This window comes from Helianthus annuus, chromosome 12 (assembly GCF_002127325.2).
Source record: "Helianthus annuus cultivar XRQ/B chromosome 12, HanXRQr2.0-SUNRISE, whole genome shotgun sequence".
NCBI classification, from domain to species: Eukaryota; Viridiplantae; Streptophyta; class Magnoliopsida; order Asterales; family Asteraceae; genus Helianthus; species Helianthus annuus.
The window spans coordinates 52,148,121-52,174,425 of record NC_035444.2 but is presented as its reverse complement, the minus strand read 5'-3'; the positions used below and the strand labels follow the sequence as shown (position 1 = coordinate 52,174,425).

Below are 26,305 nucleotides of genomic sequence, written 5' to 3'. Positions count from 1 at the left end.
CACCAACTCCGATCATCCATCATCATCTTCCAATTGGAACCAGTGAACCACACACTACATCACCTCTGCCGGCTACCGTACATCGTTGAACCATTTCCAAACCTCTCCGAACCCAGACACCGCACACCACACGACCACCTCCACTGTTCACCGTCATCATCAAATATTACTGGTGGCTGAGTTCAGAAAATTAGGGTTTCGGTTATTGTTTCGTGAAGAAGAAGACTGTGTTCTCTTTTAATTTTAATATAATAATAATTATTATTAAATCATAAGCTAATCAATGGATAATAATTAGGTTTTAAATAATATAATATAATAATAATAATAGTTTTGTTTATTATTAATTAAGTAATTTAAAAAAAACAAATAAATAAATAAATAAATAATAAAAAAAAAATAAAATAAAAAAATTAAAAAAAAAGGTTTGTTTGTTTGTGATTACGGTTTTTGACAGGTTTTTGAGGTGTGATTTCGAAAGCGGGTTCGTTCCTTCGTGTTCAACGGGTTTGAGTTAGCGAGTACACGGGTTCTTGCTTTGAGCTTGTGTTGAGGAAATAGTAAAAAGCGCACATTTTGGGAGATCAAATCTTACAATGTCTTCTAAAAGAGAGATGCTTGAGCAGAAATTCGAAGGATTCAGTTACTCATACGGTGAATCTATAGATGCAGTGATTGGCCGGTTTGTTGAACTGCTTTCTGAAATGGAGAAGGCAGAAATGGTGGTGTCTCCTCGCATAATCAACAGAAAGCTTCTGGAGGCTATAAAAGGGATTCCAAATCAGGCGAACTGTAGTTGGTTTATGAATGTTAATCAGATAATAGTGACAACCGACGGCAACTGTTACAAAATGAAGTCAGATGAGCTGATCTCTCTTATCAAATCCTATGGCAATGCTGACTCACCACAAAGTTCAACATCTATGTTTAACAAACCCATGGCTCAAGAAGTTACTCGTGATCGTGAAGAGATACTTTCTGTATTTTGCACTCCTGAGTGTAGAAAAAGAAATGAGGCATATCGATTACACAACGCTGAGTTGGTTCAAGACTACAACGACATAAAAAATAAAAATTTTACTTTATCAAAGAGTGAAAAGCTTTATAAAGATAAAATTGAAGCTCAGCGAAAAGACATCATCAAACTTAAGGATGATGTTAGTGTAAAAACAGCCCAACTCTTCATGGTTCAAGAAAAACTATGCGATGTGACTAAGGAACTGGAGGATATCAGAGATAGATATCAAATAAATGAGCTAAATATTAAAAAATTTGATTCTTCCAGCAAATTAGTCAAAAACCTGTGTGATCAACAGCTAGCATACCAGAAAAGAAAAGGGTTGGGATTGGGTTTTAATCAGGCTCCTCCTCCTTATAATGACAATTATACTTACTTACCTATGACTGAGGAGGAGCTGATGAATGAAAGTAAAATGACTTACGGTCCTAAAACTGATAAGTCATCAATCAACAGCAGATCTGTTGATAAACGAGCGACACCTCCAATAAATTTTGTTGCTAAGGGTACAATTGATCCTAATGCTTCTTCTACATGTGCAGATGAAGTAGTTGAAGTAACGATTGAAAAAGTAGCTGGGGAGGAACAAGCATGAGAGTCTAATGCTTCTGAAAATTTAATAAATAAAGCTAATCTAGACTCTATTACGGCATGTGATATTCTTAACTCAGTTTTTCGCTCTGTGATTAATCTCAGGCCTGATGATTTGGGCGAAAACGGTGATGCTTGTGTAACGGAAAATGAATCGGCAAATAGAGCGAATTGGCCAGCTGAAACATCTGATTCCAAATGCGAATCACCTGAAGCAGCTGTTTCTGAGAAATCGGAATCATTTGATTATAGTGAATTCAGCTCAAGGGTGTCATGTGGAGAACCGACTTGTGCTGAAAATTCGTCAAAGGTTTCAGCTGAAGTTTCTGCTACAGTTTCTGGTATTTCATCCAACAAACCAGAACTCTCCGATTCTGTCAAAGCTGATACCATGAAGGATGAAGAGAAAACAGACGTGAAAAGGGCTCCAAATGCGCAAGCTGAACAATCTGAACCTTCGGTTAGTGGTGAAAAGGTTCAGATCAAGCAACAAGAGCCAAAGCAAGCAGGAAAAGGACGCGGAAATAAGAAGCCTAAACATCAAAGACAAGAAGGCTCTCCACAGTCCTCAACGGGCAGCAATAGTCATCAAAAGGCCCGCGATGTGAAAAATACCTTTGTTAAGCCAGTCAGTAATGGCAAATGTGAAAAATATGCATTTGACTGTGCTAACAAAGCTTTCGGAAAGACTGGTGAGATTTCTGAACATGACGTGCAGTCTACTCAAAACAAGAAAACTCAGAAGAAATCTCCACCACAGAAGGCCCATGCAAACGACAAGTATAGGCATCCAAATTCATCGTCGTCTGCAAGAAATGTGCAACAAAATCAAGCACAAAAAGGACCGGTTCGTCCTTCAGGGTCTTCAAGAGCAAATCCAGTTGATCAGAATGCATTCTACGTAAAGAGACAAACATGCTTCAATTGCGGCATTGCTGGTCACATTGCTCGAAATTGCACACATCGTCCCTATGTACCCTACTATATGCAAAATCAGAGGGTTACATCAAAGGATAACTACCATTCTAAGCCGATGAAGGTATCATCACCTAAGGCAATGAAGAATGTGAATCCTAAGGTTAAACCTTCTGATGGGGATTGGAACGCTGCTAAAAACAAACGCAAAGCTGTTCAGGAACAAAAATCTGTTTTCAAAACTAATAAACCTGAACCAGTTAAAGTTGCTCAACCGAAGGCAACAAACACGTTTGTTAAACCGAAACAGATTTGGAAACCCAAATCCAAAGCAGCAATGTCTCCAATCCTTGAGACAAAAGGGGACTTGTGTTTAAAAGAAGTGTCTTATTTTGATGCTTCAGGAAATCCCAGGACCACGATGGCCTGGGTACCCATGTCTTACTAATCTCCTTAATTTTCAGGAACAACCAAGGAGGAGCTGTTGACAATCTCTGGAATGTTGATAGCGGTTGTTCCAGAGATAAAACGGGTAACATTTCACTGTTGCAAAAAGTTCAAATTTTTTTTACAGATGATGTGTTTCCTTTGGAGGAGATTAGAGAAGTAAGAAATGATCAGCAAAAGGTACCGTTTAAATTCAGTACTTTGATTTGAATTTGATTAGTCTTCAATCTGATGATAGAACGGTTAAACAAAAATATTTTCCCTTTTTCTTAGTTTATAATCTTGTATATAAAGTGTCCTTTCTCTTGTAAATGGTAAATTTGCGCAAAAATCCAAGATTTATGCACAAATTTAGGGGGAGAGAGAGACATATATAGAAGGGGGAGAAAATGAGAAAAATACAAAAACATTAGAAAATGAAAAAGCCAAAAAGAAAGATTGCATGATCTGGGAAGTGAAATAAATGTTCGTGTTAAAGGGTTTGTCTAACACATGTAAGGTGCTATAGCTGAAAAGACTAGGATCTACTGCGATATGTCGATAGGCTTGACGCTCAACATGATAAAAGATACTAAGTGATATAAACATAACGAACTATGTATCATGTGGGTAACATACCAACGGCGTATGATTTTATGGTCTTAAATCTTGCGTTGATTGATAGCCAACATCTGAGGTTTCGGGTCTTTATATTGTTGAATCATCCGGGGATATCTTGGTTGTCCTTCTGCTTAGAACTAAAATTGTACATGACCCCAGGAAAGAAAGTCACTTGGAATTAGCTCATTTCTATTTGAATGTCTGTATGTTGTCCCGATACACACAATTTTGATCTGATTCTGAAATCTTATCTGAAAAAGTCGTGTACCTCCTCTGCTGCATCCAGATACATGCTGACCTGGAGGTGCTAGGCAACGACAGCTTCTGCTGCATCCAGATACATGCTGACCTAGCTGTACGTTGTCGCGCTATAGATCTAATACACCCGAAAGAGGCCCTCTAGTGCCCAAAAGAAACCCCAATAAACCTATATCAAATTGAGAAAAACTCATTTGATCTGTATATTATACCATCTCTGCTAAAGATCTATTCTGTTCTCTTCTCAATCTACTCCCAGTTAAGATTTCAGAAATCTGGATTGGACTTGTGAAATATGTGGTAGGGAAAATACTTGCATGATAGAGTGTGCTGTTTACATTTCCGAGATTTGATTAGTATTTATTTGGGTGTTCATTGTTAAGAAATCAAAACATGATAAAACAGATTATATGCAGACTGCACAGTCATGATATCTTAAAGGATGACATCAGTATACTCACTTGTTACGATGAATCGTTGTGCTTACCTTGATCGCGGGGGTATGCCTTGGAATGGGACACACGGGTATAATAGTATAATATTACCTTAATCATATCACGAAGTTGAGCGTTAAAGTTTAAGTGGACAAACATATTGGCTATCGCATAGACCAGTTTGATTAGGCTCGTACTGAAAAGTGTTCCTTAGTCTGCCTGAGAACGAATTTTGATCCCATTGCAATTGTAATTGTATATTATGGTAGTTGTTTATATTTTGATTTTTATTTGTTTTTAGTTCTTAAAATTTAAAAAATTAAAAAAATGAAAAATTCAAAAATCCAAAAATAGAGTGCTTATTTGTTTCTTAAAATTAAAAAAATTATAACCGTTCTTGAAGATTTGACTGATCATCAAAAGTTGAAAGAGTTTAAATTGAGAAATCCGAGTACAAGTACTTGGATGTACCTAGTGTTCATGTGATACTCTCCCTGTTGCATAAGAAATGTTTGCTTATGAGTTTGTGAGCATGTGCAGAACTTGATTTCAATCAAGAACAGGGGTTGTTGAAGACTGAGATGCTGTTAGTTGCTGAAGAAGTCTGAAGCAGCATGACTACAAGATGTACCTGAGTCAGAAGAATCGGATACGAACGTCGTCTGACAGTGAAAGTACATTTGAAGAAGTACCGTGAACCTGCTTGAAAGACAAAGACTGAAGAAGAAAAGAGCTGCTGAGAATCCTCCTCTCACATTCTTTTTGACAAGATTTTCAAGCAACTGCTGATCGAGATCCTGATATGAAGCTAACCACAAGAGCTGAAGAAAGAGACCCAGTGCTGAGAGTTCAGAAGTCAAGAACTTCCACAACATCTACAGCATAGTGACAACCATAGATTTTGTTGAAGACGTTGCTGAATTCAAGTCATGAAGACTATTTGATGGCATCAGTCTAGGGGGAGATTGTTAGGCCCTAAAGTGTGAGACTGACGCATCAAATTAACACAACGGACTACGGTTACAAACTGGGCTTTACCGGGTTAGTTAATATTAGGTTTTGGACCTTTATAGGTCACTTGGGCCAAGCTTTAGGCCATGTGGGCCAAGCAGGCCCAAGGGGAGCCCATGTAGGGAAGTGGGCTTAGGTTAGTATATAAACAAGTTTTCTACTTGTTTTAGGGTTGGACATTCATTGTTACAGATTTCCTAGAGAGAGAGCTAGAGAATTCGATTTGGTTGTGAACACTTGTACTAGACGGTTTTGCTTTTCAAAGTAATAGAATCGTGTGCAAGTGTTTAAAGGTGATTCGGTTTGTTCTTCGTTTCCATATTTTCGGTTCGTATTTTCATATTTTTCGGTTTATCTTGAATAATCTTGTGATTGGATTCCGCACTCTCACAAGATTGGTTGATATCATTGAAAGATCCGGTTAAACGGGACTTACAAAATGCAAAGAGGCAAACATGGCTTTAACCCGGAATGAAAAAGATTTTAAATCTGTAATAGAAACATTAAAGAAAAATGTGTCCGAGGTTAACAAAGTAGTTTACCACAAGCAAGTAAGTATAAACGAATACATTAACATTGTGGAAGAAACTAAAAAGCAATTAGCCATTGCCCAATGCGAGCATGATGCGATCAAACAGAAATTGGATAGTTATTCTAACTCCCAATTTGTGCTTGATCACATCATCGATGTTCAACAACCAAAGGGAAATCAGAAAGGCATAGGGTATAAGAAATGTCCGCCCCCTTTGATGAACAACTATACAAAGATGCCTGATGAGGAGGAAATGCCTCGGTATGAACCCAGTGTGCCTCTTGATGTTGAGGAATTTGCTGCTGGCCTAGGGTTCAAACCGGACAATTCTTCAAATACATCTTCTGAGCAACCGGAAACTTCATCATCCGTGAAGCAAAGTCCTCCAATTATCGAGGACTATGAGACATCGGATGATGAGTCAGAAGTGGATGTAGGTGAACGGGATAAATCACTTAACAAGATGAAAGGAGTAGTTATTCCACGAGAGAATCACATTCTTTGTGATCCTGATACTCCTGATGTTCCATCTGTTAAGAAGCAAGTGATTGATCCTGTCAAAGCTGATAGGACAGGTGTGACTACTGTTAAAAGCAGTAGCGTGTTGTATACATTGGTTGGAGATAATAAAATCTACTCAGATCATGTTTTCCCAATTAAAAATGTAAATAAATCTTTGATTGACAAAGTCTTTGAAGATAACACAAACAAATTTTTGGGAAAAACACTTTCGGGAATTGTGGTAACACAATGTGATCCAATTCCTAAGGCTGAGATTAGAAAACAGTTTGGTAAACAAAAATCTTCAACCACTCAACAACCTACTGCTTCTAATGGTAAACAACCAGTCAAACGAGCTCAAAAGCATAAAGTCTCTCAGATGAAGTCTGAAACAAAAGGAGCTCGTTTTCAAAAGAAAGCAAAAGATGTCAAGTTCGTGTCATCCAAGGGTACTGATAAGATTGAAACTTTTGAGAACAAATCTAACACAGGTTTTGTAAAACAAGTCACAATCTTAAAACGTAACAGTGATAACAATTACACTCAACGCACAAATGGGTGTGATGAAAAGGCTAGTACCTCGGGTTCCACGAGTTCGACATCTTGTGGTCAATCAAGTTCTCCAAAATCTGTTGAAAGGAGAACATGTTTTAAATGTGGAGAAATTGGGCACATCATCAGAAACTGCCCAAATGCTCCAAAGAGTAAATTTGTTGAGAAAGCTCCACCTGAAACAGTTCACCCTCAACGTCGGTCAGTTTCACCTAAACATGATAAACGAACTGTAAAGGAACAAGAAACTAAACAACGACGTAAGAACATGAAAACTGTTGAAAAAGCTTTAAAATCTGAAGTTCAAACAGTTCAAAAAGAACCAAGTGTGTCACAACCTGTAAAACCAGAATCTTCAAAAACTGGTAGGCAAAAACGAACTTGGTTACCTAAGGCGGGTGACTATTCAGGGGGAGCAATTGTTCTTGAAAAGCATCAAGAGATTGATATCACGTTTCGTGATGCTCAGGGACGACCCAAGACCACTAAGGCTTGGGTCCCCATTCTCAATTGATGTGTTTAAATGACATGTGTAGGATGTTCTAGGAGGAACTATTAATAGTCATTGGATTGTTGATAGTGGAGCATCCAGGCACATGACCGGCGACTTACGGCTCCTATACGACGTGAGAAATATTAGAGGAGGGTATGTTGCTTTTGCGGGTGACAAAGGCGGTTTTATCACTGGAGAGGGAAGTATCTCCAATGGCATCGTGTGCTTTGATAAGATCAATTATGTGAAGCAAATTGATCATAATCTTCTCAGTGTGTCGCAAATCTGCGATAAGAAATTCACCGTGCATTTTGATGATGCCGGCTGCTATGTGCTGAAACCTGGATTCAAAATTCCACAAGAATGGATTCTCTTATCGGCTCCAAGAGTTAATGATCTTTATATTCTCGACATGAGCCAGGCGATTACAACATCTGCACAAGTCACTTGCTTTGTCTCAAAAGCCACGGAAAAGGAGTCAATATCTTAGCACAGAAGAATGGGACACATTCACTTGAGGAAGATGAACCATTTGGTGAAAAATAATCTTGTGAATGGTGTGCCTGTGAGAAGTTTTCACTTACAAGATATCTGTGTCTCGTGCCAAAAGGGGAAGCAAACAAAGAAGTCTCACCCTTTGAAGAAAATCAACACTGTCAGCATGCCTCTCGAACGTCTTCATATGGACCTTTTTGGACCCATGAAGCACAAGACAACGTTTGGTGATGCCTATTGTCTAGTTGTTACTGATGATTATTCTAGATTTTCTTGGGTATCCTTCATGGCACACAAAAGTGCAACTCCTGGCATCCTCAAGGATCTTCTTACAATGTTAGAGAATCTCTATTCGTTGAAAGTGAAGAGGATCCGAAGCGACAATGGTACCGAATTTAAGAATCAAGTTATGGATGAGTTTTGTACTTCTAAAGGCATTCTTCATGAGTACAGTTCTCGTTATACTCCACAACAAAATGGTGTCGCAGAGAGGAAGAATCGGACGATTATAGAAACTGCAAGAACAATGTTAGTAGAGTCGGAACTCCCTATTCAATTCTGGGGGGAGGCTGTATCGGCTGCATGCTACACGTTAAACAGAGTTCTTACAGTAAAGAGACATGGCAAAACTTGCTTCGAACTCCTTCAGAAAAGGAAACCGGATCTTTCTTACCTAGAACCGTTTGGTGCTCCATGTACTATGATTGAACCGGATGGAAAGTTTGGAGCAAGAGCTATCGAGGGTTTCTTCCTTGGATATGCTACTCCGAATTTTCGTGTTTGGAATCTAGCTACCAAAAAGATTGAGCTATGGAGTGAAGTTAGGGTTCAAAGGTATACGAGTCCTGTTAGGGCTCCGGGTGATCCGTGGATGTTCGATTATGATGGGCTATTTGACTCCTTCAATCTGCCAACCTTTGACGAAGAATCAGCAGCGGCTAGGATGTTGTTGGAAAGTGACAACGCTGCTGTCTCGCCTTTGGTTAGACCTATTGTTGTTGACCCTCAAGCTTCTTCGTCAGTCAACAATATGGTTCAAAATGTGGTTTATGAAGATGCTGCTGATTATAATGACTCTTCTGAAGATGATGAATATCATGATGCAGCTGAAGGATCTTCGGCTCCAGCTGCTCCTGTTCAAGGTGCCTCTGGTGATACACCTCATATGCAGAATGTAGACACTGCTGAAGGGAATGCATCCACCTCTACCCACATTCCTGGTGTGGAGTTGGTTGTTGATCTTAATCTTACCAATTTGGGTATCAATGCTCGTGTGCCAGATAATCCTGAAATGAGGATTCATGATACCCATCCCCAGCAGAATATAATAGGAGATGTCCATCGCGGTGTGCAGACGCGTAATCAGCTGAGAAACAACCGGAATGCTGGTTTGTATTCAGCTATTAGAGAATCTGGTCAACAAAATGACTGGTCCTTCGCGTGTTACGTGTCACAAGAAGAACCAAAATCGTGGAAAGAAGCATTGAAAGATAGTGCTTGGGTTGAAGCCATGCAGGAAGAATTGCAGCAATTTCACAAGCTTGGTGTTTGGAAGCTTGTTGAAAAACCTGAGAATTACAAGAAGATTGGCACTCGATGGGTCTTCAAATGCAAGAAAGACGACCGTGGAGTGGTTATTCGGAACAAAGCTCGTTTAGTCGTTCAAGGTTTTCGTCAGATTGAAGGGATCGACTACAACGAAGTGTATGCACCTGTTGCACGTCTGGAAGCTATTCGGATCTTTCTGGCTTATGCCTCATTCAAAGGATTCAAGGTTTACCAGATGGACGTTAAAAGTGCATTTCTACATGGTGTGGTTGAAGAAGAGGTATATGTCGAACAGCCTCCAGGTTTTGAAGATCCTGTCCATCCCGATCGGGTTTGGTTGCTCAACAAAGCTCTCTATGGTCTTCATCAAGCGCCACGAGCTTGGTATGCAACCTTATCTACATATCTGCTGGAGAATGGTTTTCGAAGAGGTCTTATCGACTGTACTCTCTTCATCAAAGAACAAGATGGAGATCTTCTTCTGGTACAGGTATATGTTGATGACATTATTTTTGGTTCTACTAATGATGTTTTGTGTAGGAATTTCGAGCGCATTATGCAGGATAAATTCGAGATGAGTGCTATGGGGGAAATGAATTTCTTCTTGGGCCTACAAGTACAACAAACAGTGTCTGGGATATTCATCCATCAGACTAAATATGTTGGTGACATCTTGAGCCGGTTCCAGATGTCCGATGCAACGCCCATTGGTACTCCATTGCCAACTAATCACGGAATAACTCCTGACTTGAAGGGTGAACCTGTTAGCCCTTCATACTATCGCGCGATGATCGGATCTCTTATGTACCTCACAGCATCAAGGCCAGATATAATGTACCCAACGTGCCTGCTTGCCAGATATCAAGTTAACCCGAAGGCCTCACATCTTGCAGCTGTCAAAAGGATTTTTCGTTATTTGAAGGCGTACCCTGACACCGGTCTGTGGTACCCTAGGGATAATAACTTTGAATTGGTAGCTTTCAGTGATTCTGATTTTGGCGGATGTAAAATCGACGGCAAATCCACAACGGCTGGATGTCAGTTTTTAGGAAATCGCCTAGTCACATGGAAGTGCAAGAAGCAGACGTGTGTAGCTACATCAACATGCGAAGCTGAATACATTGTTGCCTCAAGTTGTTGCTCCCAAGTTCTTTGGATCCAACAACAATTGCGGGACTACGGTTTTGAATTCCTAACTACTCCTATTTACGTTGATAATTCTGCTGCTTTAGATATCACTAGAAATCCTGTGCAGCATTCAAAGACCAAACACATCGAAATCAAATATCACTTCATACGTGATTGCTTTGAGAAAAGGCTAATCGATGTTGTTAAGGTCCACACCGATGACCAACGTGCCGACTTATTTACCAAAGCTTTTGACAAATCTAGATTTGACTTCTTATTATTGGTAAACGGCATTAAGGTCAAGCAAGAGTAAAACCAACATCGGAAAATCATTTTTGTAAATATCTTTGTGTCTTTTAAATTTATCTTAGTTTATTGATTTTAGGGGGAGTAAATCCAAAAATCGGAAAATCCAAAAACATCGAAAAATTTCAAAAACACAAAAACAATAGAAAAACAAAAATGAGTTTCCTGGCGAGCAAAAGAGAAAATGATAGCACATCAGTGGTCTATCCAAACCTCTTTAAACCTTAAATGAAAAACGATAAGCAGCTCTATATAAGATGTATCGGTAGGCTCACAATCATTTTAAAGTGTGCAGGGTGATATAAATCTTAATCGACTGAAGACCAGGTGGGAACCATTCATTGGCATATGGTCTTAGTACCGAAATTTCGTTTGATAGATTGCCGAGGTTCTGAGATATTCGGTCTTTATGCTGCTTATCATCTGGGTATCATGGTTGTATCTTTTACCAAAAAAATAACGGGGACGCAAGTCTAGATCTTCCATGATACTATACATACGTGTACATATTACATACTGCATTCGACCTCAATAAGTGATAAACAATCACATGTCCAAATCAAATAAGTGATAAAATATCACATTTATCCGGGTGTCAAGTTCGTCTGTCTGCTGTACGGAAGTACTGACCTGTTCACGGACTTGCACCTGTGCCCTCATGCATATGAAAATCAAGTTCCTCATCAATAAGTGATTATATCACATAGGGCTTGTTTTCAAATCAAAATAAGTGAGTATCTCACAGCTTATACGGTCAAACAGATGATAATCGGTATACTCACCGGTAAGATGAACTCTCGTGCATACCTTGATACGGGAATGTGTCGTGATGTGGATGAACACCGGTCGGTAAGTATAAATCATACCTTAACGTATCCCCTCGCCATGATTACATCTGATAAGTTGAGCTTAAGTGGACAACAATACCGATAATTGTTATAGGATGCTTATTTTAATGTTAACTAACTGAACAACAAGAGTGTTTTGGCATGACCGTATACTGATATGATTCTCTTACCCTCGAAACTCGCAAAAAGATTGTCTGTATATATTTATTTACTGCTTAACTTTTATTGCCTTATTTTTAAAACAGTTTCGTCGTTTGGTGCATATCAGCACGACATTAGCGGTGATGTCGTTTGATAACACTCAAAGGATCTTAAATTGTTTTTTTTTTTTTTTTAATTTTAAAAATACCAAAAAGATTTTAGGCGTGTTTTAATATAAACTTTGTAAAAGCCAAAAAGATTTTATTTCTACTTTATTTTCGATCGTACGATGTTGGAGCTCGAGTCTTCGTTACCTGAAATCTGAACGAAAACCGAATTGACTAAATCTTCATAAACGGTCGAAATTTGCAAGTTTTGAAAGTTAAAACTAAAATTGACAAATTTATTAAACTTTCAAACTGTCGGACGGTGTTTGATTGTGACATGGTCATACGTGTGTCATTTGTTTATGCTAACTATATTCCAAGCAGTTGTTCTCATTACGCGTTTAGATTTCTTGCATGTGCAGATTCTAAAGGCAAGGAGAACATAGTCGATGACAAGCTTCGGAATGAAGACACGACGTGAAGGCACTCAAAGGATGAAGATGATCGAGTTGCCGCTGACCATCATCAACACCACAAGGATCTCACTTCATAAAGATCAAGTTTTTCACGAGCATAACTCAAGGGGGAGCTTATGTTAAGGGGGAGTTTGTCAACACACTTCCTACATGATACGGGTAGTTTGTTGATACACTTTCTGCTTTCAAGACGTGAAGACTTTGAAGATCCTCCGACAATGAAGACTTGAAAGGACATCAGAATTTTGAGAACTCGAAGACCAAAGACTATCGAAGTTCGAGACAAAGCTACAGCCAAGGGGGAGTTTGTTGGTGCACTTGTGTCTGTACTTTGTCTGTATTCGGTCTATATGTAAACGATGTCCTAGTTAGTCTGTAAGTTGACCGAGTCAACCATCCTCCGGATTGACTTGGTCAAACAGTTATGTTTGTATATGGGTTGTCTGTCTCGAAGGATAAGAGATCGAAGGATGATGTGGATCCTTCGATCTCCTCGAAAGATAAGCTTCGATTGATGGACCTCGAGACATCATCCTTCGAGGTCCCTGTGAATCCTTCGATGACTGCGTAATCGATAGATGATCCTTCGACCATCTATCGAATCCTTCGGACATGTCAACCTGGGCTGGGTATATATATACCCATGCAGTGTATGTGAGAAGGTAGATGCACACAGACAGAAAGATAGAGAGTATTCTTGAGAGCATTCTGTCCGAAACACACACACACATAGTGAGAGTTTGCAAGTTATATTTGTAAACATTGTGCTTGTAACCGAAACCTTCATACGTATTAATACAGTGGTGTTAATCGGTGAACCTGTGTGTGTTTGTGTTTATACTTGTTTCATCCCGGTTTGCTTGCTAGCTTGGATTCCGCACTCGCTAGTGGGTTAGTATAACAAGGTTTAGGTTCGTCATCCTCCGAAAGGGACCTACACTAGGGTGAATCTCTTCTTTCCAACCACATCAAAATCAAAAACTAATCAATAATCACAAGCAGACACAAGTACACATAATCATAATCGGCAACAAAGAAGAACTATTTTAACTTAAAACACAACTTGGTCAAAAGCCAAACTAAAAAGTCAAAACAACATCAATAGTTCATCAAAACCTAGGTGGCTTAACGAGTTTAGCCTATAAGCATGTTTGAAAGATCAAAATAGTAAAATCCAAAAGCAAACATCATGTTCATCTCAGATTGAGTGAGAAAGAATAGAAAACAACGACTAACCGATTGCAAAAGCGTCAAAGCTTCAAATTTATGCTCAACCCTTTATCCAATCCTCTTCTCCAACTGCAAGTCACCCTAAAATAGTCGTAAGTCGTCTGGATGGACTTGAAAGATTTGCCCAGGGCACTTGATTACCATTTTCTCTTCTACTAACTATTGTGGTAAGCAGTCTTAGTTATACATACAATCCACTATAAAATATTAAATCTTTATACAGCTATTTTAGACGATTAATTAAATTTAAATAAATAGAACGTCTCTACAATTGTTGCAATTGGAGCTTTACTAGTGGAAGGTAGATGACTTCTGGTTGTTCCAAAACTAATCCACCCATTGCCACCGCCACTTCACTCCCCAGAAAAAATATTCGGAACGTGTTCAAGATGACACCTAGCTGCAGGTACTGTTAAATATATATAAACTAAACTATATATTATGTTATTATTAGAATCTTAATTTAGTATTTAGGTTAGAATTAGAAATTAGATATTACTGAGCGGTTGGTAAAAGGTATGTCGGTTGATAAACCGTCACCTCCACCCTATATATGTCACACCCCAACCGATGGCGGAATCATCGGGGCGCGGCACTAGGCGCATCAAATTGCTCAAGAGAATCCATAACAACTATAAAGCGACAATATTTATTACATTTGTTATCCCATACTAACAAACAATACAATCACATAAGTTATCACAGATTTCTTGTCCTCTCGAACAATACAAATCCGACAACCTAGATTTTAGGTGAGTTTCTAGACTTCCTAGCTTGATTTGATGTGGACTGCGACTAAACCTGCAACATACATTAAAACAACGTCAATACAAAAGTATTGGCGAGTATACAAGTTTTGATAATAGCGAGAAATAGATAAAAAGTGTTGTGAATTACCAAATCCATAAACGAGATACCTCAACATACATGCATATAAGACAGATACTACCAGCTAAGTCACTCGAGCTGTGATTGCGATTGCTATTCATCCTAACTAGACCCCATCGGGTACTATAGTACTATACTAGTTAAGGCGGGACCTCGCGAGTAAAAGTCCTAACACATATGTAACTAGCATCACGTGTAAATATGCATAACAGTTATTTGCAAGTGATAAACAGTTTAATTGTATAATTCGTTTTGATAAGTTCGATTTGATAGGAACGTATGTTACACCCAAAATGCGATAAAAAGGGGTTCGAATATACTCACAGTCGGTGCTCAGCAAGTAAACACAACTTGGTTGGATTGAAGGGAGCGCGTCTGAGATTAGCCTGATTACAGATTGATAGCGTAAGCGTTGAACAGTGTGTTAAGCGGTGGCGAGTGAATCAAGTGTCGAATGGCAATCTGATCGGATGGTTATCCGATCGGATGATCATTTGATCAGATGTCAATCCGTTCGGATGGTCATCCGATCGGATAGCCATTCGATTGGATTGACATGTGTTTGAGATGGATGTGTTTGTGTACGATGGCTTTGAAGTTTTCATTGTAGCATTTTGAAAACAGAGAAGTATCTCTACCCTTCAGGTCGATCGGTCGAACGGTCGATCGGTCGAACGGTCGAACGGTCGATCGGTCGAACGGTCGATCGGTCGAACGGTCGATCGGTCGAACGGTCGATCGATGTCGTTCGATCGAACGGTCGTTCGATCAGATGGCGATCCAACTGGAAAGATACTTAGTGAGAACAAGTTCACAGCAGGATTGTCGCTCGATCGGATGTCAATCCGATCGGATAGCAATTCGTTAGTTACTAATGATCTTTGAAAATTATGAAAAATGATTAGGTGTCAAAGATCTAAGTGCCACCAATCGGATGGTCGTTCGATCGAATGTCAATCCGATCGAACTGCAATCCGTTCGGCGTTCAGAACTTTACAAGTTTGAAGAAAAAGTTTAAGGGGGGAACCATGTGCAATCCGATCGGATGGTAGTTCGATCGGATGGCAGTTCAATCGGATGGCAATCCGATCGGATGGCTATCCGATCGGACGGCAATCCATCCCAACGAATCTGATCGTCTTGAACTTGATTATTTTTGAAAGTTCGCGGTTTGATCGAGACGGTATGACAACGTATTAAACAATGGAACTCCACTAAGGCTAAGTTATCAGATCGGATGGGAATCACCCTGTCTGTTAAGTTACATGCCCTTGACGGTTGTTCTTGTTCAACCCGTTAACCGGTCATCTCGTCGATAGGAATCGGTTCTCAAACCGACACTTCACTAGAGAATGAGTAGAAGGTCTGAATGAGCTCTGATTCTATCGGTTTTGAGTAAAAAGTTAAGAAAGCTTGAAGGAAGCTTGAAATGCTTAGATTCGGCTTAGATCTAGGTGAGATTAGTGCTTACACGCCGTGGAATCCATTAGATCTGAACTGTTCTTGATGAGATGAGGTCACACTTCTTTTTTCCTAAGAACCATGACGACATCACCTTAGAACACCCCAAATCAGAGGATTTTACGGTGAAAAAGTGAGATTTGTTGTTGGAAAGGATGAAGGAGTGCGTGTAGATCATAGAAGTACAAGATTGGAGGTAGAAACTTACAAGAATCGCGAGAAACCGAGAGGAAATAGCCCCAAAGCGTGCTGGTCGAGTGAGAGTTCTCACATCACTGTTCAAGTGATGTGACAAGTGTTATTTATAGGTGAAGAGGAGAGAAGGTGATGGAATGCAGTGGATCGGCTTGCCATCCGATCGGATGGGATGGCAATCCGATCGGGTGGTAACTCGATCGGATGACCATTCGATCGAATGGTCGTTTGATCGGTGGTCTCCGGTGAGGTGCGTTTCAAAGTTTTGTTTTGTTCGTTAAATGTTGCGATAGTTTGGTTTCACATTTTCTTACCCACATTAATATATTTATTATAATTAGGCACAAAGGATCGTATAAATATCCACATTTCAAGGTCTGCGTTGTGATAATCGAGTTGCGCGTTTCAAATATGCGTTGCGTTGCGACACATCACGGCTATCGAGGAGGGTAGAACAGGTCCTCACTCAATGTCATCATGAGTGTTAGTATGTGCGATGTGATGTGTTTCAGCGATAAAGTATGCGAAATATGCGAATATACTGCAAAGTAGCGATGTATGCGATATAGTTACATTATGATCTGAATCTCTGGTGCTAGGCGTAACGAGTGTAGCGAGTAGTAACAATGCACGAACGTGTGGGTTGTTACAATATAGAATGTATTCTCTAACATTTGTGATTACCAAGATATTCAATACAAAATCCATTTACAATAATTCGTTTTGCACTCTCTTATGTACAAACACACACGTACAGAGTCACAAACACGAATACGATGATGATGATATCGGCTTTCGCTAACATGTGGTATCAGAGCCCATGGTTAGAAAACAGAGAATTACGATCAGAATTACACGATCCCGGGAAGAGACGGATGATAAAAATGAACAACAGACAAGGAAACGGGCGAGAAATAAACAACGATCCCGATTATATAAGTCCCCGATTACGCGCGATTGCAATCCTGAAACAACAGATTGCGATAATGGAATTGCAATATGAAATTGCATTACTGGGATACGAATCGGGACGTCACGAAGATAACGGAGATGCAGGCGAAGTAATAACACGGAAAGAAGATAATTCAATGTTACAAGAAATTGAATTCGAGAAACAGGATAAAGAAGAAGACGATCTCGAAAGAGATGAGATGGCCTGTGAAGATGTTCTGAATAAAAAGGATAAGATACAACAAGACGAGGACTGTTGTTACAATAGAAAAGATGACAAGGATAAGGCAACGATCGAGAAATCGATAGATAACCGAAGACATCACAAAATAAAGACTAGGAATTACAGATGATTATGAAGATGATTATGAAGAACAAGAAAACAATCGGACGCAAAGGATTCCATACCACTTACAGGAATCAGAAGACCAACGCAACTGAAATCGCTCACCGGCAACGGTAAACGAATTAATCAACAGGAGACTTGATACTCTGTTTTTCAAAGAAGATATGAAACTTTATACAAAGATTCATTTTTTAAGAAATTCTAGAAGTATGATAAAGAAATGAAGGTTGGTTTTATTTTGAATAATAAGATCAAATCAAGAATTAGAGAACAAGAAACTGAAGAAAACATTCATGAATTGCAAGTCCCTGTTTTGGAGAATGTATTCGTGCATGGACAGAGAAGAAATAGAGATTCAGTGATACACTTTAGCGACAAAGAAAGGAAGGCTTTAGTGACAGAAGAAGGATTTTACACGACAGAAGGACTATTAGCGTGACAGAAGAAGGATTTTACACGACAGAAGGACTATTAGCAATGAAATGGGAATTTAGCAATTCGGATCACGTAAATTTCTGGAAATTTTATAAGACCTATAATGGAACGGAAAACAAGGGAACAACCAATACATCATTGCTATAGAGAACTAGGGCATACAATTCATAACCATTATATGCAATTAAAAGATGCAGTGATTGCCTTTATAAGGGAAATGTTGAATGTTTGTACTATTCAATTAGAAGATCACAAAACCAAGGATAAAGATCTTCAGGATTTCACTGTTCTTGATATGTCACAATATGGATCTAATCAATCTGGTTATCACCAAAGATTTGGGCATGGATCGACAAAATATGAAGGAATGAAGATCAAATGACTCTAAACTAAGTTTAGTTTAGGGGTCGGTGTTAAATATATATAAACTAAACTATATATTAGGTTATTATTAGAATCTTAATTTTAGTATTTAGGTTAGAATTAGAAATTAGATATTACTGAGTGGTTGGTAAAAGGTATGTCGGTTGACAAACCGTCACCTCCACCCTATATATATAATGTATTCTCTAACATTTGTGATTACCAAGATATTCAATACAATATCCATTTACAAGAATTCGTTTTGCACTCTCTTATGTACAAACACACACGTACAGAGTCACAAACATGATGATGATGATGATGATGTTGATATCGGCTTCCGCTAACGGGTACTATACATATAATTTTTTAGTGCTCGTGCGCATGCATGTGTGTTTGTGTTTATAGTGGGGGGTTCAATACATAACCATTAATAATCTGAGAACTGCGAAAACCAATATGGAAAAGTCACTTATTTATGTATTATGGTTATGTACAAACAAATTTATGTGTATACATATATTATGAACATCTACACGCGTGTAGATTCACTAAAATTCTCTAGTATTTGTAGGTGTTTGAAACTTGTTATGAGAAAGTGAGAGAACAGAAATACGGAAATTAATCAATAGAGAGAGAATCTAATCTTTTACAAATAACAATTATGCAATTTTCATTTTATTTTTTAATAATAAATGAATGATTCTCGCATTTTTTGGATTTTCCATTCTAGAGAGATGCTATCAGGGTTGCTTGTTAAGGATGAAATGTTCGGGTGACGTTCTTGCTAGGCAGTTACACAAAGGTACTTTGCCTCTGCATTATAAATACTTCCTACATATTCTAATTCAGTGTCTAGGAAAAAGGAAAGTTAGGTATGATACGACAAGTAGTAGTGTTTTGGGAATGATGATTGCGTTAACCCTAAACAAAGACATCAACTTTTCGCGAACGATTTTTGAAAATATGAAGGAGAATCTTGAGAAGCAAACATGCAAGACGTACAAGTTCCGGGTCTATTTGAGATTTGTGCAGATGACTATAGATATACAAGTTGGGAATCTTCCAAAATAAGCAAAAGACGTGTAAAAGATGGATGTGATGACTAGACATACATTGAAGGTGTTGAAACGAATGAGCAAGTACAATGAGGGAATTGTGCCTCGCAAAATGATAGGTAAAGGTACGATATCCATTATCAACTGGAAACCATAAAAATGAATACATGCATGGTGACGTTGTTCGGTTTGGTTTGATACGCAATGGTAGCAGTACGGTATCAGTTTATTGAAAACAAAAACATTAAAAATATATACTAGTACCAATACATATGCTCATCGGTTAGTTTCGGTTCAGTTTGATACAACAGCAGTACGATATCCGTTTTCAGTAAAATTTATATTTCAAATTAATCTGGAAAAAATAAACATAGAACACAATTTATTAGAAAAAGACTAAATGATGAATGAAATATTATTAAAAAGAAACAATACTTAAAATTAATAAAATACTATTCATGATCTGTATTGGTTTGGTTTGGTACGATAACGACACGATATCCATTTTTAATAAATTATATATCGTAATATTGAGAAATAAATAAACATGCTTACGTAATTAGATTTTTTTTAAAGTTAACGTATGGAAGTTAGTAGAAGAAATCAAATTAAATGATGAATTATGTAGTATTATCAAAATTAAAACAATTACAAAAAATAAGATTACTTCATCGTAGTTATCAATCATATGTATTTAATAATAAAACAATAACAAAAATAAAAAATAGAGTAATAATAATTCTACTCTACATCCACTTTTTAATTATTATATTACTAACATTGCGGACCCACTTGTTACTTAAATACCCCTGGACCCAACACTGAAAACACTGCATATATTGCCTAATCCTTAAACCATGCTTTTGTGCAATATGTTTAAACCACTGTTCCTTAAGTTCAATATGTTGAAGTACCAGTCTCTCAAGCTTAAGCATCTCCAGCTGCTTCAGCCCCTGCACCTACAGAGGCCAAACAACAAAGTTTCTTCACTCAAGGCTTTGTTGACTAGAGTAGTCTTCCTGAAGAACACCTAGATGAAAATGTTGCTCTTATGACCTTTGAGGAGCATGAGAACTTTTTCTTTATGGCACTTGATTCTATTGAAGAAAGAACTAAGTCTAAAGATGAAATGACTGATTCTGATGACATGAATGTTGATGTTGAGAAGACAATCAATCTGATAAAAACATCTATTTGTGAAAAGGTTGATAAAGAGGTTGTGATAAGCCATGGTCCATGGAATGCCAGTGAAAGTGATTAGGAGTGTGCATTAATGGCTGCTACTCAGGTATCTCCTTAAATTATTAAAGAATTGTGTTATTATAAATGTGTAATTGTATTTGCTAACATTTAAGAGGTGAATGAAAATCTTAGAAAAAATATTTTAGATGGTGAAGATCAGTTGGAAAAAGATAATTAAAGAGTTTAAATTTAAAATAACTGAAAAGGACCAAGGGATTAGCAGACTAAAACATGAAGCAACCATTACCAAAGTCCAATTTCAGACCATCATGATAGAAAAATATAAAGGTTGTAAAAAGGAGCTTGAGTCTACCCAAATCACTTGTGAGAAATGAGTAGAATCATGTAATGAGTTTGAGATGCTTCTTAACCAACAAACAAAGAGTAATGTGAAATTTGGAATTGTGTTTCTAGAATCTGATAACCAAAGTAAAAAAGACAACATTCACGTTGACCCTAAAAAGGTTAAAGTCATACCAATGAATTCAAGTGGAACAGAAATTAGAATCACTAAACCAAATGGTAAAAAGATAATTCTTGAAAAACCTCAAGGCTCATCATCAAGTTTTGAAATAGAAAAATATGAATTTAAACCAACTTGGTCTGATGAGTGTGATGTTCTTGAAAATTTTAAAACCAGTTGAATTCACAACCATCGATGGTCTCAAAGAACCAATGGTAAAATCATTCCTATCACTGACCCACAAACATATGTTCAAACATCTGTTTCAAATAAAAGAGACAATAGTAAAAAAGAAAGATAAGATCATTAATCTATTTTGTGAGTTTTGTGGAAAGAAAAAACATGTGACTAAGGATTTTATCTTTTAAAAGCATGATATAAACAAAGGAAATAGTGTATGTGAATCAAACGGTTGTTTACGATCTGAGGAAAGAAAAACCATGTGACTCAAAAATGTTATTTTTTTAAATTATGACATCAAAAGAAATGAGTTCAAAGCTATACCATTTGTTACTCGAGGAGTTGGTTTTAACAAAAGTAAACCATAACCAACTCCTAAAAAAATTGAATTTGTTCAAACACATGTTGCCAAAGCCTTGAATTTAAACCCTATCTATAAGGAGGTTCAAGTCACCAATGCCCCTCCCTTTACCAAATATCCAAGAGGCTATGGGCAACCAGCTTTTCATAGAATGCCTTACATGTATAAAGAGTCTGTCTAACATGTCTCAAAAGCCAATGGTAAATAGACATCCTCATGGATATAGTCAACTCATTAATGAAAAAAAAAATAAAGTATCATTTATTTTTAAAACTGTATATGTAGTCAACTTATTCAACTCATGGATATATATACCCTCTCTACCATTCTAAAACTCACAACTTATTCATAAAACACTCTCAAAAAATATTACCTCTTCCATATTTTCATCCATTTTTATGGTGAACCGATGGACCGAGGAAGAGTATATCGCTTTGGCTACGAGTTGGGTGCATGTTGCGGAGTTAGGGTACCCTCTAAATATAATGCTACTATTTGGAATGAGATTTTGATGCACTTTCGTTATCAAGTGGGTGCAAACAATTGTAATTTGAATCACATTACTAGATGGTCCAATATGATGCGAGCAAGTTGTGGGTTTTTTGAGAGGATATTTATCAATGCCCTCAACCACGAAGAGGGCATGACTGAAGATCAAGCGATTGAGGCGGCACGTGTCTAGTACGAAACACATAAGAACACAAGTTTATGTGATATTGCGGCTTGAAGAATTTTGTGGGCACATTTAAACAATTAGGTCGTTTATTCTAGTTTTTATGCATGGTCTTTAATTTAGACGCTTGTAATCTTTTTTAATTCTTGTTTAATGAATTGCTTTGTTTTTTATATTGTTTTGATGCTTATTTTTTTATATAATGTTCTAAAGATTATAAATAAAAATCGTTAGGTAATTAATTAATACCTAATTATTAAAGAAGTGAGTGAACCACTACACCATTTCACCATATGAAATGTCTTAGGTGATATGATGGAGATGGACACATAACGAAAAAGAGCAAACCACATGCTCTACCAGCAACATGGTTTTGATGTTTTAAGAGTTATGTTTTAATTTCAAAGGAAAATAGGTTAAAAAATAAAAAATATAAGTATTTTGAAAAATATATTAGAATTAAAAAAAACTTTGTGTATTGCGATTTAATTAAAAATTATTATTTTTTTATAAAACGGTCATAACAAGGTAAAGAGGAAAAGGGGCTGTACAAAGACATGTATCTGGCTTGCACGTTTTGAATCTGCGATTCTATATTCAAATCACGATTAATAAATTTAATATATTTATACTGATTTCGTAACTTCAAACATACAAATCATGAATAATTAATTATTATTGAATATTCGATAGTTGGATTTTGATCCTTGATAAAAATAATCGATTCGAGAATTAAAATAAGAAAATAATTATACAAAAATTAATTGTTGATATAAGAGTACAATTAAAAGCTATTGAACTTGTTTGATGTGATTCTTGAGTCGGAACAACACATACCAAAACATGCATCTAAAGTCACATTATGTGAAACGATCAACTTTTGTTATGCTAAAACCTAGATTTGATCAATTGATTTCCAATTGTTTGCTCTTTATGAACAATAAAAACATATTTAGTGAAATTGAATATAAAAGGACACAAACTAGTGGATGATAATCGTATTTAGAATTTGAGTAACTAATATACCTTGATCTTTGAAGTCGACTCAGTTTGTGATTCCTTGTTAATGTCGATTTCAGCACACTTTGAGAGATGTGGTTGGCTTGAAGATTCTGAATGTATGAAAGTCAGAATAGCTTTGGTATACCTTCTCTTTAGAGGAGCGTCGAGAATGAGAAATGGGTGTGTTTTCCAATGATGTGATTTGATATATAGTGTTAGTGTAATTAGATTCATTTCACATTGAGAAATTACGAAATAGTACATGCAATGGCATCTGACGTGCACACAACTTCTCGGATTTTATTTATTATTCCATTTTGATAGAAAGATGAATTGAAATCCGTTTAATGAAAAGATTTTGATTGAAAGTAACATTTAAGTCATGGTATTATGCATGTGGTAGCGCTTTAACAAATAGTTTTAAACAACAAATAATGATTTATACAATGTGAGTAGTGAGTAGAGTCTAGTAATAAAGGTACACCATATGTGTTGTGACTATTCCACAAACAATATGAAATTGTAGGTACCAAAATATAAAAGAGTTAATTACATAGATAGTCCATGTGGTTTATTAAAAGTAACACATTTGAGTACTAACTTATTTTTTTAACAGGTTCTATAGTTTCGGTTTTGTAACACATTTGAGTATTAAGGCTAACTGCTGTTAATTTTTCTGTTAAATCAGGGTAAAATGACTAAAATACCCTTATATAATTTTCAGTTAGTACTCAACAGTGTTCCCTTCAATAAATCATAACGAGCATCTGTGTAATTAACTCTAAAAAATATAGAAACTCTTATATTTGTAAAAAATAATATTATAAAATATGCTACATAAAAATATTTAATAGTTATATTTATAAATTAATATACATACTGTCACACCCTCAAATTGCCACTTAGGGAGTATCCCTGTTAGGCGTGTGACCACTAGTAATGAGCCACCAATTACATTGAATCTATAAGTTTAAAATAAAGTTTCATCATTTTCATAGTAATAAAATCCAAAGATAAGTAATTCGAAAACCATCAAGTTCAGCGGAAGCGTTAATGTATCATAATGTAAATACTTTCCAAACAACCATAGTAAATAACTGTTTGATAAATAACTCATCAATGCAGCCATGACCACTCACGCCCTCCGGCTAGCAAGTTCCTGTTCCTGAGTACCTAGCGACCTGCGAGCATGTAACAAGTGTATCAGACAAAGACAAAGCTGGCGAGTTCACAGTTTTAGAAAACGTTTGTTACCAGTTGTATGTAAAACAGTTCAATAACCAATGCAAGTAATATTGTTAATATCTCAATTCCGAACAAGACGGCTCCTGAAATACATGACTGCCCTTCCCACGAACTCCTATCTAGTACTGGGCCGCGACTGGGTCATTAGTTCACATCCGTCCTCTCTAGGAGCGGTGTGAGGGTGCCAAACCTAAGTAGCGCTACTAACTAATACCCGTTACCCTCCAGGTAACATAATAAGGGACTTACAAGAACGATAGGTGAGAATATTAACCAATATACCCGTTTTTTTACCCAAACCACTGACTGTCCCCATCCACTGGGACGCATGCTCGAATGTAGTGAACTCACCTTTGGTTTGCTCGGCAAGATTAGTTTCTTGTCTAACAGTTAACCACAAACGCCCTAATATGGTTACCAACAACAATCAGTCTCATGTGCACATAGCTCGCATGTTACACGTACAACTAATACACATAACCCTTGTTCACACAATACACAATTATTTTGCATGTAGCAACCTCATGCAATTCAAGTCGTAACAGTAAATCCACTGACCCAGTATCATCAAGCAATTCACTTAGCATGTAACACCATGTAGTTATACTAGATTACCAGTTCCATTTATAACATAGCTCAAATGCCAACCCCATTTTACAAATTAGACTAGCAATGGTCCGATAGCATAATACACACATACACATAGTATTCACGTACACTTCAAAGTCTAATATGAAATCGAGTTAATTACGTAATCCGTCTACCTATAGTCGAGGGGTGCGGCCTTAATACAGATCTGGCCCAAACGGCCCATAATCTCAATACTTAACCAGAAGTCTCGTGTTATCGGTCCATTAACTGTAATACATTTGTTCAATTAAAATACAATTCACTGCACGTGTATTGTCGGCCCGTTTATTAATTATCTGCCCAATAGGTCTTAGAAGGTCCAATAGCTTGTCACTAATAAACTAGGCCCATGTGATCATATTAGTGAGTCAGGTCCGTTATTTGATAAGTGGTGTCAGTTCTTATACATTAACATTGATAGTCAAAATAACAAATTAAGATTGCATGTGTACACCCAGGCCTAGTCCGTGCGTTTCTGTTAAAAATTAGTTTGCTTAAAGGTAACCTACTTAGTTTCTACCCCCCATTTGTAATTCCCTGTTATGCGAGCCCACCACTCAAAGCCCCATGTCTAACCCTCCTTAATATCCGAGTGCATGTGGGCGGTTTCACATGTGAAATTGGCCAGGTCATTCCCACCTTAATACCCCTTAACATCACTGCCAAAACTGACATGATGTCCCCCTATTTACATAGCTCAATGTTCAACACATAACACAATCACATAACCGCCACTTTCACAAGTTTCGCTATTCCCGACCACACAACATTTTATCATTTGTGCACATGTTTACTGACAAGGCTAATAAGTGTGCATGTTATCCTTTGTTTAGATTTCACATGGCCACATCCTTTCAATGGTATTGGACCGATACTACCACATGTATGTCTATTAACATATCACATAACATCATAATATCACACACCTTTGATTACACCACTACCAACCTACCACATGTTTCATGTTTCCATACACATATTAAATCCAAGCATCATCATCAGCAATTTTTTTGATCATCACTAATGTCGGTTGCAATTTATTATCACATGGCACAGGTATTATTTCTAACATATTAACATGTGTTCACACAGAATCAATAGCCAATAATTAAACAAACAAGAGTTACACTAACCGGTGATGATGATGATGATTTCGACTGAGGTTTTGCTACTGCCGTCAC

At 37.3% G+C, this 26,305-nt stretch overlaps 1 protein-coding gene across 1 annotated transcript; it reads left to right on the top strand.

Annotated features, from left to right (window-relative positions):
• Positions 1-596: 596 nt before the first annotated feature.
• LOC110892900 lies at positions 597-17,911 on the top strand. The gene is made up of 4 exons (XM_035981267.1): positions 597-1,039; positions 1,715-2,510; positions 16,991-17,413; positions 17,678-17,911. Exons 1-4 carry the CDS (start codon positions 597-599, stop codon positions 17,909-17,911), a joined length of 1,896 nt encoding a protein of 631 aa, XP_035837160.1.
• Positions 17,912-26,305: the final 8,394 nt, after the last annotated feature.